The 17,973-nt window shown below is 35.0% G+C and overlaps 2 protein-coding genes, 2 long non-coding RNA genes and 2 pseudogenes across 4 annotated transcripts; 2 read left to right on the top strand and 4 right to left on the bottom strand.

The window, feature by feature from the left end:
- Positions 1-2,559: 2,559 nt before the first annotated feature.
- On the bottom strand, positions 2,560-3,935 carry LOC108812047 (flavonol synthase/flavanone 3-hydroxylase). The gene is made up of 3 exons (XM_018584191.2): positions 3,404-3,935; positions 3,011-3,329; positions 2,560-2,918 (listed from the first exon to the last, which is right to left on the bottom strand). Exons 1-3 carry the CDS (start codon positions 3,775-3,777, stop codon positions 2,694-2,696), a joined length of 918 nt encoding a protein of 305 aa, XP_018439693.1. The 5' UTR covers positions 3,778-3,935; the 3' UTR covers positions 2,560-2,693.
- A 2,896-nt stretch (positions 3,936-6,831) lies between these two features.
- On the top strand, positions 6,832-8,110 carry LOC108810908 (uncharacterized). Its single transcript, XR_001943204.2, has 4 exons — positions 6,832-7,063; positions 7,313-7,499; positions 7,598-7,708; positions 7,824-8,110. It is a non-coding gene; the product is annotated as an uncharacterized LOC108810908 (long non-coding RNA).
- A 1,555-nt stretch (positions 8,111-9,665) lies between these two features.
- On the top strand, positions 9,666-10,293 carry LOC130495926 (uncharacterized). Its single transcript, XR_008934929.1, has 2 exons — positions 9,666-9,933; positions 10,096-10,293. It is a non-coding gene; the product is annotated as an uncharacterized LOC130495926 (long non-coding RNA).
- Positions 10,294-10,456: 163 nt separating this feature from the next.
- Positions 10,457-12,436, bottom strand: LOC108810432 (histone deacetylase 7). Its single transcript, XM_018582543.2, has 5 exons — positions 11,803-12,436; positions 11,106-11,540; positions 10,859-11,001; positions 10,603-10,693; positions 10,457-10,490 (listed from the first exon to the last, which is right to left on the bottom strand). Exons 1-4 carry the CDS (start codon positions 12,331-12,333, stop codon positions 10,642-10,644), a joined length of 1,161 nt encoding a protein of 386 aa, XP_018438045.1. The 5' UTR covers positions 12,334-12,436; the 3' UTR covers positions 10,457-10,490; positions 10,603-10,641.
- Positions 12,437-13,070: 634 nt separating this feature from the next.
- On the bottom strand, positions 13,071-14,905 carry LOC108808531 (cyclin-T1-2-like; annotated as a pseudogene).
- A 1,117-nt stretch (positions 14,906-16,022) lies between these two features.
- LOC108810779 (histone deacetylase 7-like) lies at positions 16,023-17,926 on the bottom strand (annotated as a pseudogene).
- Between the last annotated feature and the right edge of the window lie 47 nt (positions 17,927-17,973).

Here is a 17,973-nt window from a genome sequence, read left to right as displayed (position 1 = left end):
GTGATTTTTCTACAAAAAAAAAAAAGCAGCTAGCCAAAGTAGTGAAGAAGCTGGTACCAAATTCTTCAAAAGATTTTCTCCAATCAGACATTATAGAAGCCACAATTTTGGCAGATTTCACTTGTATCTGGTTTTGATAATGAGAACGTCCATGACCAGCCAGACTCACCAGAAACATTTACTTTTCTTTCTGTCTTTTCACTCCTATTTCAGATTACTATTGAAACAAGACGGTTCATGGTAAAATTTTGGAGGATTTTCATCGTTTTAACGCTAAATCATTTAGTCTGATATAAGTTTAGGTCATATATATTCATAGGAAAACACGTACTGCAGTTGGTACGTGGTACTATTTAAAGAGGAGAAAGTAATAGACCACAATCATTCCTAATTGACGGGATCTTAGCTGAGGTAAAATACAATTGAACTGGAACCACTAGGGTGTTATCCTTGAAGCTTTTTCCATTCAGAGCCGAACTTTAATAGGATTAATAATACAAGCTTGACTCTTTAAATTGTTCTAAAGAACTAAAAGCATCAGCATCGGCTGATACTCTTATCTCAGAGTTTCTTAGATCACGCACGTAAGTACTGTAATATCCTATATTTATATATCAAATTGACACAACAAATGGCAACCTTTTCAATTTTGTAACTCTTCTTCGTAAAAGACATTTCTTATCCTTTATAGTTTGGTCCACCAAACACTTTAGCAGGACCCACTTTTTCGTGCCTGACACATGTAAAAGACATTGAAATCAAAAGAAAATAATGGGTTAGACTACATTCATGCATGTTTGACAAAAAAAGAGAGACTACATTCATGCATAATCAAAATGTTTATTATTGTGTTCATGACTAGAGGTGGACACTTTACCCGATATCCGAAGTCGCACCCAAGCCCGGTCCAAAAAACCTGAACCGAAATCCGAACCAAAATAGCAAAATACCTGAACGGGTGTTTGATTTAGAAGAGATTGGATATTCGGACCCGAACGGGTAATATTCGAACCCGAATGAATATTCGAATATAACCGAACACAACACATATATATACTTATCCTTATATTTCTAGTTTTCATCTCTCATTTTATTTAAAATATTTATCTTGATGTCACACATACTTTAAGATTATATAATATACATATAATTACGGAGAAAAATGATTTGATATTCACTTAAAATGAATACCAAGCTTTTTGTTTCATGTATTAACAAAAGTTACATCCAAATTTTAAAAGATAGCTGAATTAATGTCTATTTATTTTTGAAATGTTACCTTAAAATCTATTAATAATTCAATATATTAAAAAATAAAAAGTTAGTTAATCGAAAACTAAAATTTTAAATACAAGAACCTTTAAATGATTTTTTTTCTTTCAAAATATAAATATCTGAACCCGATTCGAAATAACCAAACCCGAACTAAAAATACCCAACCCAAAGTACAGAAATATCTGAACATATACTATACCCCTATACCAAAATACCCAAAAATCCAAAATACCCGATCCGAACCCAAATAGATATCTGAATGCCCACCCCTATTCATGACATTATATTTTCCTTTTACAGAACGCTAGCTGATTCTATCGTATTTATACACAAATAGAAATATTTATAAAATAAATATACTGTAATAATTAATTTATATTGCATTTTCTTTTTATTTTTAAATCATTTAATAATTTATATTATGTTAATTAAACATGTAATTTTATATAAGTAATATCTAGTCGCTTAGTTATCACTTGGAGATATTAAATTGGATATGCTTCTCTGAATATAACTATAATATTTTTTGTTATAAATATATTAGAATTTTGGATAATTTTATTATTTTCATCAAGGTTGGTTTTAATATCAAATATGTAAATAAAATTTAGTAAGATTATGTATAACTTAATATATATTATTTTTAGAATGAAATAAACAAAATATATTATTTATTTTCTTAATATTAAAATAAATTTTGCAAGCTTTCCTTTTTGATTGAAATCAAATTATATACACATATATTTTCGTTTTCAATTTAAAAAAATAATTGTAATGCTTCCTTTTGTTATATATAATTTGGAAAAAAATGAAAAGGAAACTAAATTTAAAATCTAATGAACAAAAATTACTAAATATTTTTTTAGAAAAAGTATTTAAATGTAATATTTTAATTTATTAAAAGTATCTTTGTAATTAATTGTCGTAAAAATTACTATAAACGCGACATGTAAAAAACTGATTTATCAAATAATATTATAGAGATTTTTTTTTATTTTGGTTACGACATCATTATCAAATCAGTTTTTTTTTATATATATTCAAGGCATATGTATTGTTCAATTTGATATTGGATTCATCTTCATTAAGATGTGCTAAAATATTAAAAAATTTGATTAAATAAATAGTTCAAAAATATATCTGTTAGAGATTAATATTAAAATATACCAACTATTTGAAAAGAAGATAATTTTCTTTAAAACAAAATTACATGTATATATATCATTTACAATTGTTTACTTTTTTCTTAAGACTGCGATATCAAAACAACACTTTTTAAAATACTACAAATTGAGAAACAATAAGCACTAAAAACCATAAAACACCATACCGCACCAACTACAACGACCAACGTATAAGAAAAACACAAAGTTATTAGAAAAGGACAAAAGTATAGTTCACAGGATTTTTGACTTTAATCATGAGTCGAGGTCAACGAACGGTAAGTTTCGGACCTTGCGGTATATGTAGTCCTTGTAGAGCATGGACTTAAACTTGGGAGGATCGTCGCCGATAAGCTCGGGAAAAGGTCCCACGACCATATCACTGGTAGGCCTAACAAGAACCGCCCAAGACATTCTTGTTCTCTCCTTATCCACGGTGGTTTTATGCAACACGCTCTTGTACTTTCCGTTGCTAACCCTCTGCGCAGATCCGTTACCATATTAAAAATAGGGATAAAGTTAGCATTAGAAAGTTACTGAAAATTTTATAAACACATGAGATTACAACATACAAGGATCTGATCGCTGATGTTGACTATAACAGCAAATGGGATATACTCCACCTCGATCCATTGATCGTCCTTGAACACTTGAAGTCCCGGAATCTCATTGGTTAGGAGGAGTGTGAGTCCACTAACATCGGTGTGTGCATCCAATCCCTCGATCAAATCCGGATGTGGACACGGTGGATAGTAGTTGACGTTCAGCAGATACTCACCACCGACAACTTCGTTAATAGCCTCACGACGTAAGCCTAACCCCTCTGACAACCACTCCATAATCTTCTCTGATAGTATCTTTACCTGCCTTGTGTACTCCTCGTTCACTTCCCTGAATAACATGTGATGAATAATATTTAGATTTCAAACTCAAAACCAAAATTTAATTTTTGGAGTTGATCATACCTGTAGTCTTGGGGATTCTTAGGCCAGTATGAGTGATTGACGACTGAAGGTGGCCAGATATTGTGGTAGAGTTGATCAACCGTACCTATTTTCTTTTCTAGGTCTAATGTGTACCTCCTTGCGTATCCTTCACGGGAGTTATCTGGTTTGGCCACGGCTTTCTTTTCTGTTTCAGAGAGCTCGAAGAATCGCCTTCCAACATTCTGTAAACGTTGAATCAGCTCCGTGGGGATCCCATGATTTACCAGCTGAAAAACACCCCACTCTTCGCTCGCCTTCACCACCGCACGCGCCACTAGCCCTTGATCAGGATTGCTTACGTCAATTATTGGTATGCGTGAAGACAGTATGTCTTGCTCTCTCTCAGCCACCATATTGCTGGTAGTAGTGGTGGATTTGTTGATTGATGTATGAACGGAAAGACAAGAGGTCTGTGCGATTGTTTTTATAATGGGATTCTATCAAATGATTAGTTTCAGTGGTAGGTGAGGACTAAATAGAAGATGTTAAAATCAACAATTGCAGCAATGCTACTTTGAATTTTAGTTCTTTCATTTGAGTCCATATGCTTGGATGGTTGGTAAACAATACGGCAGTTAATATCAAACAGTTATTAAAAGGGAGTCCACTAAGACAAAAGTAGTTACAATTGTTATATGTACAAATTGTTTGGACATAACATTTGTTAATTGTTCATGATTCTAATTTAATAGTATTGATTTATTGGTGTTTGGTGTGTAGCAATATTAGTTATGGATTCGATCTTTTTACATAATTATTTGGCTAGTCTGAGATTGGAATTCGTAACAGATGATCGATTCATTTCTGTCATTAATCGAAAAAAAGTATTCTAAATTCGGATCAGACAATGTGTTAACCAGTCTACTTTTTACCATTAAATGCATTTTTCTAAGGACTGACAGGATCAGCAAATAGAGTTTATGAAAAAAAAGGTAAGCAATGATCACTTTATCTGAATAACGCTTTTCACACAGTTGACCTGATCCACTGCACTACTGCAGCAACTCTTAGCTGTATATTGAAATTCTATGAATCTATCATCATGCACGGTCCCAACAAGGCAACAACCACATAAACTTGAAGACATAAAGAGATATAGTCAGACTTTGCTCATACATCTTAAAAACAATGAGGATCACGTGGTATAATCTTGAACACAATGAAATACTGTACCTACTTTGTGTTCTTCGACATCTTCTCAATTAGTGTGTCTGAGTTTTTTTTATTTTTAACGGTCGACTGTTTCCCACCGGGACAATCTAAGGAGCTTTGTCCAGAAATCTGAAGAACTCGAGAAAAGATGCCTCACAAAAGCTATAAATTCATATCTAGAACTATGGGTGTTACCTTATGGAACAAACTACTAATTTTGAGAAGGTATATGCGTAGAGTGCATATTCCTTTAGAGAATTAGTTTAGGTCTCTCCATGGGTCTGGGATATCTCCAGATTAATCTAGAAAAAACAACTAATGTTATTTTCATCTTATTATTTATTTTGAATAGAGTAGATATATTTTAACAAGAAGGTGAAAATACAAACCTTATTAATTTTGTATATAACAACAATAATCACATTTTTTTATATTCACATAATGTAGTTAAGTTTTTCTCTTATTTTGTTGTAGTTGTGTATAGAAAAGTTGACATGTTTTATATGGAAACATTGCAGGAGGAGGCTATAGGAATGAGAAACATCAGAGCATAGATAATCAAGAAAATAATTATGTATTATAACTCTGCTGAAATTATTACTTAAATAAAATTATCCAAATTTGCTTTAGATAAATTATTGATACACTAAGTGTATACATATTAGCTTTGATTTAATATTTGACAAATATATATATCTTGTGGTATAAAAAGTGGACTTCAAAATGAAAATCATGTTCTCTGTAAATAAACCCAAAAGCTTCATTTTCTGTCAAAACCGAAAAAATTTCATTTTCCCGCCAAAACATAAAAATCGCGTTTTCGTTAGAATTGAAAATTATGGTTTACCGCCAAAATCAGAAATCACTATTTCCTGCCCAAAACCGGAAAATCGCAATTCGTCAAAACAAAGAAAACATGTTTTTTCATAAAAAAAATGCAAAACTAATTTTAGATATATTTATTTTAATATTATGTTTAGTTTATTATTAATATTATTTTTAGTTTAAATCTTTAAAGTTTTTTAAGTACATGTTTATCAAACTTTTTGTTTATTATAAGCTATTACTGTAGTAAACTTTTAAATCAAATCTAAATAAAAAATGAAATAATAATTTATGAATGTCAAAATGCTAATTTTAAAATAATTTCAGTGTAAATATATTAGACTAAATAAGAAAAGTTATATAGTTAAAATTAATATCAGCATATGATTAAATCAAAACAAGAGTATTTTAGTAATTTGTTTACTAAACTCATTTAGATGAAAATGAAGATAAAAAAAACAAACATAATTGAGTTAAAATACTCATTTAAATGAACCATTTGGATGTACAAACAAACAATCTCATAAAATTTGGATAGATCATATGAATGGATGATATAAATAGATCAAATGGATAAAAAGATAAATGGTTAAACAAATAACTCCATATTTGTATGTCATCGCTCATCTCACATATCATGCATGTCCTCTCTAGATTAGTCAACCCTATAGGTATAAGTATCTATTTACCTCTTGTGAAATTATATTTGTGATAAGAAGTCAGTTTAGGATGACTCATCTTGAAGAGTCTTGATCCTTGAAGAAGTGATGTCCACACATTACAGAACTCGTCAAAACGATCCTAGGTTATCCAAGAGAATTCTGAGTGAATCTGAGAGAAGCAGAGGATGACCTCGTTAAAGTGTTGGCAGGTACTCAGCTTCACTTCCATCAAAACCATAAAGCTTCGAACTTTTGAAGTCTAAAACTGGAAATAGTTACCCAAAATTTTATGATTATACCAAAAAAGCTTATAACTTTGAAGTCTCAATGTAGAGATAATTACCCAAGAGCTTATGTTCATACCAAAAAGCTTATAATTTAGAGGATGAGATTGTCTAGACATAACATTCTTGTTGAAAAGTTGTCTCCTTGATGTTAGTTTTTGTTTGTATACAACAGATATTATGTTCTTGTTAGGACAGTAGTATCATGGTTTGCTTAGCTTGGATATCTTAAGCTTTAGGATGTTTCCGTCTTTTTATATCTATTTATATAAAGTTAAGTTTCTTCTCTCCTGGTAAAACCACCTCAGCATCTAGCCTGGAAACTCCTGCATCCTGAAGTCGCCACGTGTCTCCTTGCACTAAACGTCCCGTTTCATTAATTCTTTCTCTTATTGGGCTTCTTTCGTGTGATCTCTGTATGGGCTTAGGATTTTCAAATTTTGATCAGTTTCTGGACTGAAAGAACAGTAGCCGCTTCGAGAGTCGCATCTCACATCCTTCGACGGTGTCTCGATGTCGTTTCCCCTTTCTCTCACCATCTAAAACGGTCGAGTTAAGAGTTTGTGTTTAATCCCATTGATTCTCTCCTCCACGATGTGTATTCAAAGCATTCTTCGAGCAGAGAGGCGGTGTGATTTTTGTATAAATAGATGCGAGATTTCTCCCTTTCAATTCATCTTCTCTTCGAATCTCTATGTTGATGAGTTGATTCCCAGGTTTGTTCTGTTTTCCCGCTTGAGTTGAAAACTGAAATTTTATTTCTTTACTACAATTTTAATTGATCCGTCGTTTTCAGTCGTTATTACCTAATTCATGTTTAGATCTTTAGAACTGATAAGTGATTGTTTTAAATAATTTTCTGATTATATTTAGGGGAGGTATGTCGTGTTGAATCCTTATTAACAAGATTTTCTGAATATTTTTTTGTTTGACATTTGTTCGGGTGACCATGATGTCTGCGACAGTGTGCGTGTGTGGTTTGTTGCTACTTGGAGAAACCGAAGCTTTAGATTCGTTGATGCCCCTGTGTCTGTTAGATTCACTGATCAAACAAAATTGAATGAGCTAGCAGAAGACAGTAAGTAAATCACGATGGAACAATTCCACTTTCGTAGCTGATGATGTTGTCTAACACGAACACCAATTTGCCAGGTATGTTTTATTTATCAGTTCTCAAACTCAACTCAAAGCTTTCAGTAATTGTCTTACTTCCTCACCTCTTAAGGTTTTTATGGGTGTTGTTGCTAAAGTTATGGGTATCACTACTGCTTACAATGAAGAAACACGAAGCATTCAACGTATTATGGAAAATTCAGGCATTCACAGTTCATTCCCACAGCCCACTTATCCTTCTAATGTTGGTAAACTCTTTGAAAAACATTATGTTGGTGTTAATTGATATGAGTTTACATTATATATTTAACTATTTAAGTGTATATACCCCTTGATTAAAAATTCTGAGTTTGTTTCTCGCAGTGATGAAACTAAGAAGAAGATAGTAGCTTAAATGGAACAATTTTGGGCTGAAAGTTCAAGAACCAAGCAATCAAAGGAGAGGTTCACTTCATTTTGTCCAGAAAACATTGCAGAAGCTGCAGTTCAAGAAGGAAGTTGTGAATTAGAATTTGATTTGGACAGTTGCAAAAAGATAAACAAGAGATTTTTGTTTTTTGGTTTGGTGTTGGTTATTGTAGGTGATATTGGTAATTATACCTCAAACAGCTAACGTAGCTCAAAGCAAATGTAATCTGATTTTTGGTTTGGTGTTGGTTTGGTATTTTTGATTAAAAGATAATAATTGTTCAAAAAAAGTTCAATATATATATATATATGAATTTATACATCGCATTTGAGAAGAATTAAAAGTTATACTGATAGAGTTAACAAATTTTCTTTAATAAAAATATATCAACAAAGCAAACATCTTGAATATCCCCACATCCAAAAAAAACACACTTTGTAATTGTATTAGTCTCAGTTCAGTTACCACATATACTAAAATGATAAATGCTATCAAGAATGAAACAACAATGAAAGAAGTTTTTAATGTTATAATATTTTTTAAAAAATCAACAAAATTAAAAATTAAAAGTTAACTAAACAGATATAACTACTCTCCCCGGAACATATGCTTATATTCATGACTAGGTTCAGTAGAAAAATAAAGAGAAACAAAAGTTAAAAGATATAAACAAAAGGATAAAATAAAAAATTTGTTAATGGTAAAAAGGATCAGAGATAACAGCTGTACATTAGCATGTTATGTTACCTCTTTTTAACAATTTCTATATTATTATTTATTATCAAAAAACTCTTTAGTTCCGATCTTGAATACATATACAAACATATAATATTATCTTAATTATTTTTGTTATAATAAATAAAACTTAAACATAAAACATAAAACTGCAAATTAACCTCTATACAAATAAACATGAAAGTATGTTTAATTTTAATGAACAAGTTATTATCTTTTGAAAATCACTAACTTTTTTAAAAATATATATCTTTTAAAATAAAATAGTTTATTTCATGAAACAAGCATATAAATGAGATAACAAATATCTTTAATCTGCTTATTATTTATAATTCCACTAAACCCAATCGACCATATTTTTTAATCTATAGATTAAAGTAAACATTGAAAAAGCAAACTATTATATTTTAAAATTATAGAATAATTAGATAAATATATAATCTCTAAAATGAATACTAAAATAAATTTAAAATTGTTGTGAAAATATTATGAAAATTATTGCTATTATACTTATGATAAATTAAACATTTTAAAAATAAATTTATATAATTTATTTATTTTTCTGCCCGCCCGTAGGACGGGTTTATCCTAGTATATATAGATATATATTTTGATGTTTAGTGAAAACCCGTAAAGAGGCAAAGCAAATTGCGCTAAGGGATTCCATTTCCGCAACACAGCCTCGAATGCAAGTGCTTAGAAGGACTCTGCAGTTACACAAGTCCAAGAGGGATGAGTGTGCCAAACCTATCTCCCATAGATTGCAAGGAGTTGTTAGCTTTCTCTGATTAGTACATTGTAGTTTTCACCATGAGTCAGCTACACGCTCATAAGAATGATCTTTGAAAAGTAATAAGCTAACATGTTTCTACGTTTTTCGTCAAATAAAGCCTTAGCAGTATCCAAAGAGTCTAGTAACAAGAAGTCTGTTCAATCCTTATCTTCTGTGATCATCAGTATTGGGTTGCAACCCGCAACTTGATGACAAGGTTCACGACTTGAATAAAACCAGTGACCTCTTCGGATAAGTTTCAGAAAGCTACCTTATCTGGTAAATATATACTGACTATGACACTTAGCTTTAGACCCTTTTATCTCCAAAGTCAGACGTGTGTTTTTTTTAGTTGGCCAACACATACAAGTGAATCAGCCACAAGAAACTTCCATCTTATCTGCTTCAGCTCCAGCTATGTCGATTACCAATGATACAAACATGTCAGCTCCTGAGAACAAGGTATCGAAGGTTCAAGTGAATCAGCCACTAGAAAAGATCTATAGCCATTCCCGCCACTTCAGCCTCCTGCACCCTCGTCTTCAGCTCGCCTTAAGGTACCAGATCGATACACAATTGCGTTCTTAATGTTGCACCAAACCAAATTCAAATCTATTCTGAGCGACTATACTTTCCAATAGTAGGATTCTTGAACCTATCATCATAACTCGTGGACATATCCAACAGATAACTCATATACTGATTCTAACATGTTACAGGCTAAGAAATGAAGGCGGAGCTCGGTTTTGCGTTTCACTAGGATCAACGAATACACTAAAGCTGAGATGTAATTGTGTTCTAATCTAGAAGACACAGCACAGTAGACAACAATCTGTTGTTTTAATTTGATAGAGTAATCGCGCTTGTTTACAATGTTGGATTTATGTACTAGTAATGGTGCTATGTTTATACACCTATTTTGCTATATATGTACATGTTGGTAAAAACTATTCACAAGGGAGGTGAAGTATGAAAGAATCCTTGTACTATGACACTACACCATTGGCCTTAACCGAGAAAAAAAAAACAGTCCTCGACAGAGTCTATTTCATAACTTGCACTACTAGTCACGTCTCCCTTGCACTACTAGTCACGTCTCCATGTTCTCTTCAGCCTGCATAAATATGAAATGAGAATCTTAAGGGCCTCACAGGTAAAAAGAGAGAAAAAAAAAACTAAACTGGAACTGAGAAAAGATGTAACATCAATGTATGAATTATTCTTACTGCTTCTGTGACTTGACTGACTGGTGGAGTGTCTTGAAACTACACACTGGGTGCGTGTATCACTTGCGAAAGTTGCGCTAGTAATGTCTTCCTGTAATTGAAGGCACAAGCAAATTTTAAGTCTTAGAGGTCTATGGCTAGATAACAGAGGGACAAGAAAATTGCCAAAGAGGATATGTTGTGAGCTTTCGTAAACTCTGATTGGCATCATGATCCATCTTTTCAACTAACTAGGCAATGAAGTAAAGAAGATTACTTTATGTATCCAATATATTCGTCTGTGTTTAAATCCTCCATGGGGTGTGGCTCGATATGAAGTTGATAATCTGGGGCAAAACACTCGTCGCCCACAGTGATATGGCGATTGTCCTTAAGTTCTTTTCCAACCGCAACAGCTGTCTGCAACCAAGGGAACCAGAAAGAAAAAACACCATTCAAGAACAGGACTTGTATGAATATAATTGATAAAAAAACACACTCATAGTTGAAGTTACTAAAGAGACCTGACAGCACCAGGAACGAGCAACATTTCCAAGAGTGTGACCTTGACCACCCAAGAGCATGAGAGGAACATGAAATGATCTTACGTACTGGAGACAAGCAGCGTGACCCTTGGTAGTCAAGTTGAAGTTACCCAACTCATCACCAGCTAGTGAATCAGGGCCACAGAGAAGAACAATTGCTTCCGGCTGATAAACCTCCATAGCCTTGTGGATAACAGGTACGAATAGAGTAACCAAACTTGCATCGTCCAAGCCATCTTTTAGTGGTGCATTTAAAGAATAGTACTCTCCTTTTCCTACTCCGTAGTCTACTATGCCTCCTGTTCTTTGGTCCCCAGAGTTGTGGAAAGAAATAGTCATAACTCGATCAGTTTTGTTGAATGCTTCTTGTACTGCATCTCCACGGTAATAACCAATATCTATGTAGAGCACTCGCTGTCATATAACCAAAGTCATGTTGAAAAGTGATGTTACTAACTCATGTAGAAAGATTCTCAGAATTCAAGAATCAACGCTTAATCATATAATCAAAGTCATGTTGAAAAGTGATGTTACTAACCAAAATTCAAGAATCAACGCTTAATCATATAATTCAAGAAACAATTCAGAGGGCAAAGTTACTAACTCAAGTAGAAGGTTCTATAACTATAGCTCAAAGATTCAAGAACAAAGAGCTTAAATGAAAGAAGGAAGTAACCTTGAAGACATTGAGCAACTCGAGGATCGCAAGCACAACGTCGTTGACGTAGCCAAAGCCACAAGCCTTATCCCACTTGGCACGGTGCATCCCGCCGGACCAGTTGATGGCGATATCAGCTTCGCGTCGGTTCAGTTTGTTGGCGGCGGAGATAGAGGCACCAGCGTAGAGACGGCAGTATTCGAAGAGGCCACGGAAGACAGGGGTGTTCCACACGTCTAAGTTGAAGCGCTTGAGGGAAGAGGAAGAAGAAGAAGTGTCCGTTACGGCGTACTCCGGCGTGACTGAGCGGAGGAATGATATGTACTCCGGCGAGTGGAACCGAATGAAATCTGAATCTTCGGCGAGGGTAGGAGTAGGACGGATGATATCCAAGTCGTGATGGAGGTGATAGCTGCGGATGAGGTCGTAAGTCGTACTGATCTGTTGTGATTCCCGTCGGTTGCCATCTCCGATCGCTGGCTCGTAGAAGTAGCTCACGCGCCGTTTCCTTCCCTCGGGAACCCATGCCAAGTTCATCGCATTCTCCATCTTCTTTCTCTTCTCTCTTCCCGCCAAGAAGCCGTTTTGTTTTTATTTGGTTTGTTTGTTATATCTTTATATTCTTTTTAAAATCTGTATTGTCAATTCAACTTCCGCTTGATTTATTGAAGTATGCATCTATGTAGTGAACTTTGAAGCTTACTCGCCCCGACTCAAATCTTCTCTTTTGATAGTCTCTTTGTTAGTGAATCCGCTTTGATTTATTGAAGTATGTATCTATGTACAAGTAAGTACATACTCATCTTCAATAACATCCTTTAACAAAATACAACTTTGTACCAATGTCTTAGTTCTTTCATGAAAAAATGCTCCATCTTTGCTAAGTGTATAGCACTCTAAGAGTGCAAGAACGCTTTGACATCGTTTTGCATCACTATTGCATACAAGTGGATTCAATGTTCGAACATATGTTTCTTCTATGGAGCATTGTTAATTTATAAATTACTAATGCCCATGATCTTTGTTTTTTCTTAAAATTCTCTCAAACCATACAATCACAAAGACACATGGTTTCAAGAGAAGCACTGTTTAGCCCTAACTTTCTCAAGTTATTTTTATATAAAGCAACGAAATATCACAGAAACCAGAGACAGCTTTTCTGCTAAGAGAAGAACCTCTGGAAAAAAAATCATAGTGTTTATTATAAAGTCAAAAATATCTGATTCGATAGCCTTAAAACCATAGAAACAATATATCTATGATTAAAGAAAGGAGGAGGAGGGAAATAGTAGTGGCTCACAAGTAAGAGCGAGCCGTACAAGTGTTCTTTGAGGCTTAAAGGATCTAACAACCAAAAATCCGAGAAACTAAACTTGTGTTAGAGAAAACGTACGAATGGTTGTTTAACCAGACTCACCATCCTATATACCTTGTTAAAAAAAGCTCATCTCCATGTACAAAAGTATTTCACCATATTCAACGACCATTAGCTGGTCCCGACATCATCACTTGTCTCAGCAGCTGGATTACCAACAGAACTGTCTTCTCCAGCTTCACTTTCTGCCTTCTCCTTTTCAATTTCTTCAGGCCTATCTGTAGAAGCCGTATCTCCAGAGACAGGTTGATGCACTACGTATCCACTGTTACTTGTTTCGCCTATGCTTCCTTCAGATGCAGGGACAGGCTTTTCCTTGTAAAGCCAACGCATTTGGACACGGATATCTGATTTTTTTTTTAAAAGATATAAATAAACCGGAGCAACAAGGTCGAGAGCCATCAATCAAAGTCACTTATTTATAAGAAAATAAAGATTAACACGTACCCTCTAGTTGTATAGGCGTGATATCAAACTCCTGACACCAGCTCTCTCTATTTGATTCCATGTCCATTTTTAGGTACTTGGCAGCGAGGAAAAAAGCAGCTCCTGCTATGTGACGAGGCTTATACTGCAGGCTGAGTGTCGTCAAGTAACTGCAAATCACTTGTGACTGTATAAAGAACAAGAAAAAAGAAAAAAACAAGCAACGCCTATACACCACCATCAAAATTCTCAGATATTTTGAAAGTCAATAATTACCTATATATCGTTGACAAATCTCCATGCAACTGGAGGAAATTGAGCCTTTGTAGCATCGTCAACGATATATTTTTCAATTGCTACGGTAAGAGGATAATAAGGAAGATCAACACTGATATCAAAGTTCAATGTAGAAAGAACAAGCTTCTCTCCACTTAATACAAGCTCTTTCTGCTGTTCATATACTTCCTGCACAAGTAAAATAACATTTTATGTATATGCAAAAGAAAGGAAAAAGAGATCTAATTCACAAACCTATTAATAAAAGCTAACAAAGGTAACCTGTCTCTTGTCAGCTGCAATAGCCTTCTTGTGTATGATCTCATTAGAGACAATAATAAGTTGTTCTAAATCCAGTCGAGTTCCTCTCTCAACCTTCCCAGCAATGAACATGCAGATTGTTGCAACTGTCTGGAGAGGAAACGTAACAGGCAAATGCATAAGAGAACTAATCAGCGAAAAAAACAAACCAAGAAATACATTTAACAATCACAATTTTATATATCAAGTAATGAATATATATATAGGGGGAACTTTGAGGAGCTGGGATGTTTGAGCATATATAGCAACCATTTAGCTAAGGTCCAACTAAACTCACCAATCTGTCATTCTTTGCGTGTGATTGACGAAGGAAGAATCTGTGACAGAGTACCATTGCAGTGGCGAGCACAATCTGGTGCCTGCGTACGTTGTGAGATTATAAATATTCGTCCAAGCAAAAAAAAACCAATGCTAAATCAAACTAACCTAGATATAGTATCAATAATTGACTGCACCAGATCAAACTATGGAATATATATATAATAACAGATCAAAGCCTATATGTCAAAAGGTATACATGTTCCCTACTCAATACGGAAACTAAACTATCTTGAGAGGCAGCAAAGAAACTTACACTTTAAGTCTGAGACCGAGATCTTTCAAGAATGTACAGTATGAGTTGCGTAGGCGAGTTTCTTCCTCTAAATTGATTCCATCTGGTCTTGATGGTGAGTTGTTTTCTATTTCTTCTCTTGTAAAATACCAGCGATCACCAGGCGACATTCTATATGTAAAGCCAAAGAGAGTGATGATCAACGTGAAGCACGAGAGTGGCAATGGCAACAGAGGCTCAACTCTCAAGATAGATTCTAAGGTCATGGATAATTCAAGATGTGATCTTTTCCTAAAGGGTCATCAAGAAGATTGCAAATTTCCAAGAACCCGAAAGGAAAAAGAAAGTTACATTCTTGTTTTATCTCAAACAAAACCCATGACAGCGACGACGAAGAAAACAAAAAAGATGGAAACTCAACCTAGAAACAGAAGCGATCATGCAGAAAAGAAATAGAACCCTAGAGAGAGCAGCGAGGAACGAACGAAGAGGAAGAAGATTGAGAGACTACTCTTCTCTACTAACGCTCTTTTTAAACCGAAGATTTTGAACTTTATAGTTTGGCAAAGTTCTATTTATAACTTCTAGCCCATCATATTTGGACACGTATACAGTAATTTCAAAATAATTTTCTTTTTTGAAAAAGAGTAACTTCTACTACCCCCATAATATTTTCGATGTAAGTTATCTCCGAAAATTAGACGTCTTAGTTTTCGATGTATAAGTTAGATTTGAATGTTTTTTTTATTTGACTTCTCCGAACTGCCAACACATTCAGAAAATCTGCCACAAGAAACTGTCATCGTATCTGCTTCAGCTCCAGCTATGTCAATTAGCAGTACCACTAATATATCTCAACTCCAGAGAACAAGGTATCCAAGGTTCTACTTGCCGTTCTGATCGCCTTAAGGTACCGCACACATAATTGTGTTCTTAATGTTACACCAAACCAAACTCAATTCTTTCTGAGGGACTATACGTTCCACAAGTAGGATTCTTGAACCTGACCTATCTTTTTAACTGATCACCTAAGCCTATGGTTTCCAACAGATACATCATATACTGATTCTAGCATGTTACATGCTAAGGAATGAAGGTACAGCTTTCACCAGGGATCAATGAATACACTATATATAGCTGAGATGTGTTGGTGTTCTAGAGACAGCAGACAACAATCTGTTGTTTGAATTTCATATAGTATCTGACTACTATTGTAAACACGCTTATTTACAATGTTGATTTATGTATATAGTAACGGTGCTATGTTTATACACCTATTTTGCTATATATGTACATGTTGGTAAAACTATTCACAAGGGAAGTGAAGTATGAAAGAATCCTCTTACTATATATGACACTACACCATTGGCATTAACCGATAAAAAGCTTGTCCTCATCACAGTCTGATTCAGAACTTGCACTACCAGTCAATGTATGTTTGATTTTATCTCGTCTCCATGTCCTCTTCCTCCTGCGGAGATATGAAATGAGAATCTTAAGGGCCTCATAGGTAAAAGAACTAACCCGGAACTGAAAAAATTTGTAATACAATGCATAAATTTATTCTTACTTCTTCTGTAAGTTGACTAGTTGGTGGAGTGTCTTGAAACTGCACACTAGGTGCGTGTATCACTTGCGAAAGTTGATTTAGTAATGTCCTCCTACAATTAAAACGCACAAACAATTTTTAAGTCTTAACTAGAGTTATATGACTAGATACATCTTTTGAACTAACTAGGCAATGAAGTAAAAAGGTATTAGAAGATTACTTTACGTATGCGATATATCCGTCTGTGTTTAAATTCTCCATGCGGTTCCGCTTGATATGAAGTTGATAATCTGGGGCAAAACAAGCATCGGACACATTGATAGCGAGATCGTCGTCAATTTCTTTTCCAACCGCAACAGCTGTCTGCACCAAGGGAATCAGAAAAAAAAAACACCATTCAAGAACAGGACTTGTACAAATATAATTGAAAAAAAAGAACACACACACATAGTTGAAGTTACTAAAGAGACCTCATAGCACCAGCAACGAGCAACATTTCCAAGAGTGTGACCTTGACCACCCAAGAGCATGAGAGGAACATCATGAAATGATTTTATGTACTGGAGACAAGCAGCGTGACCCTTGGTAGTCAAGTTGAATTTACCCAACTCATCACCAGCTAGTGAATCAGGGCTACACAGAAGAACAATTGCTTCCGGCTGATAAACCTCCATAGCCTTGTGGATAACAGGTACCAATAAATTGACGAAAGTTGCATCGTCCAAACCATCCTTTAGTGGTGCATTTAAAGAATAGCATTCTCCCTTTTCTACCCCGTAGTCTGTTATGTATCCACTACTTTGGGCCCCATGCTTGTGGAAAGAAATAGTCATAACTCTATCAGTTTCGTCGAACGCTTCTTGTACTGCATCCCCATGGAAATACCCAATATCTATGTAGAGAACTCGCTGTCAAAGAACCAAGGCAAAGTTACTAGCTCAAGTAGAAGGTTCTCTATAGCTCAAAGAATGAGGAATACACAATTACCAAAGAAACCATTCAGAGGCAAAGTTAAAAGTAGAAGCTTCTCTTTACTTGCGAACCAAGAAACATCAAGACCCAAGAACCAACGCCTTAATCAAAGAAGCAGTTACCTTGAAGACATTGAGCAACTCGAGGATCCCAAGGACAACGTCGTTGACGTAGCCAAAGTCACAAGCCTCATCTCTCTTGGCACGGTGCATCCCGCCGGACCAATTGATGGCGATATCAGCTTCGCGTAGATTCAGTTTGGCGGCGGCGGAGATAGAACCACCAGCGTAGAGACGGCAATAATCCATGAGGAAGGTACTAGTATCGGCTACGACGTTTTCTGACTTATTAGCCATGTCGATGTACTCCGGCGTGACTGAGCGGAGGAATGATATGTACTCCGGCGAGTGGAACTTAATGAAATCTGAATCTTCGGCAAGGGTAGGGCGGATGATCTCCATGTCGTCGTGGAGGCCATAGCTGCGGATGAGGTTGTGAGTCGCACTGATCTGTTGGGATACCCGTTGGTTGCCTTCTCCGATGGTTGGCTCGTAGAAGTAGCTCACACGCCGTTTCCTTCCGTCGGGACCTGAAGCCAAGCTCGCCGCATTCTCCATCTTCTCTCTCTTTCTTCTTCTCTACGTTATTCTTTTTTCCGCCAAGAAGAGAAAGATTGATTTCATATTGCTCTATTTCTGTATTTTCTTAAGTTTATTA

The sequence above is a fragment of the Raphanus sativus genome, chromosome 6 (assembly GCF_000801105.2).
Source record: "Raphanus sativus cultivar WK10039 chromosome 6, ASM80110v3, whole genome shotgun sequence".
NCBI lineage: Eukaryota > Viridiplantae > Streptophyta > Magnoliopsida > Brassicales > Brassicaceae > Raphanus > Raphanus sativus.
The sequence above is the reverse complement of the archived record's forward strand: the minus strand, read 5'-3'. Positions and strand labels throughout refer to the sequence as shown.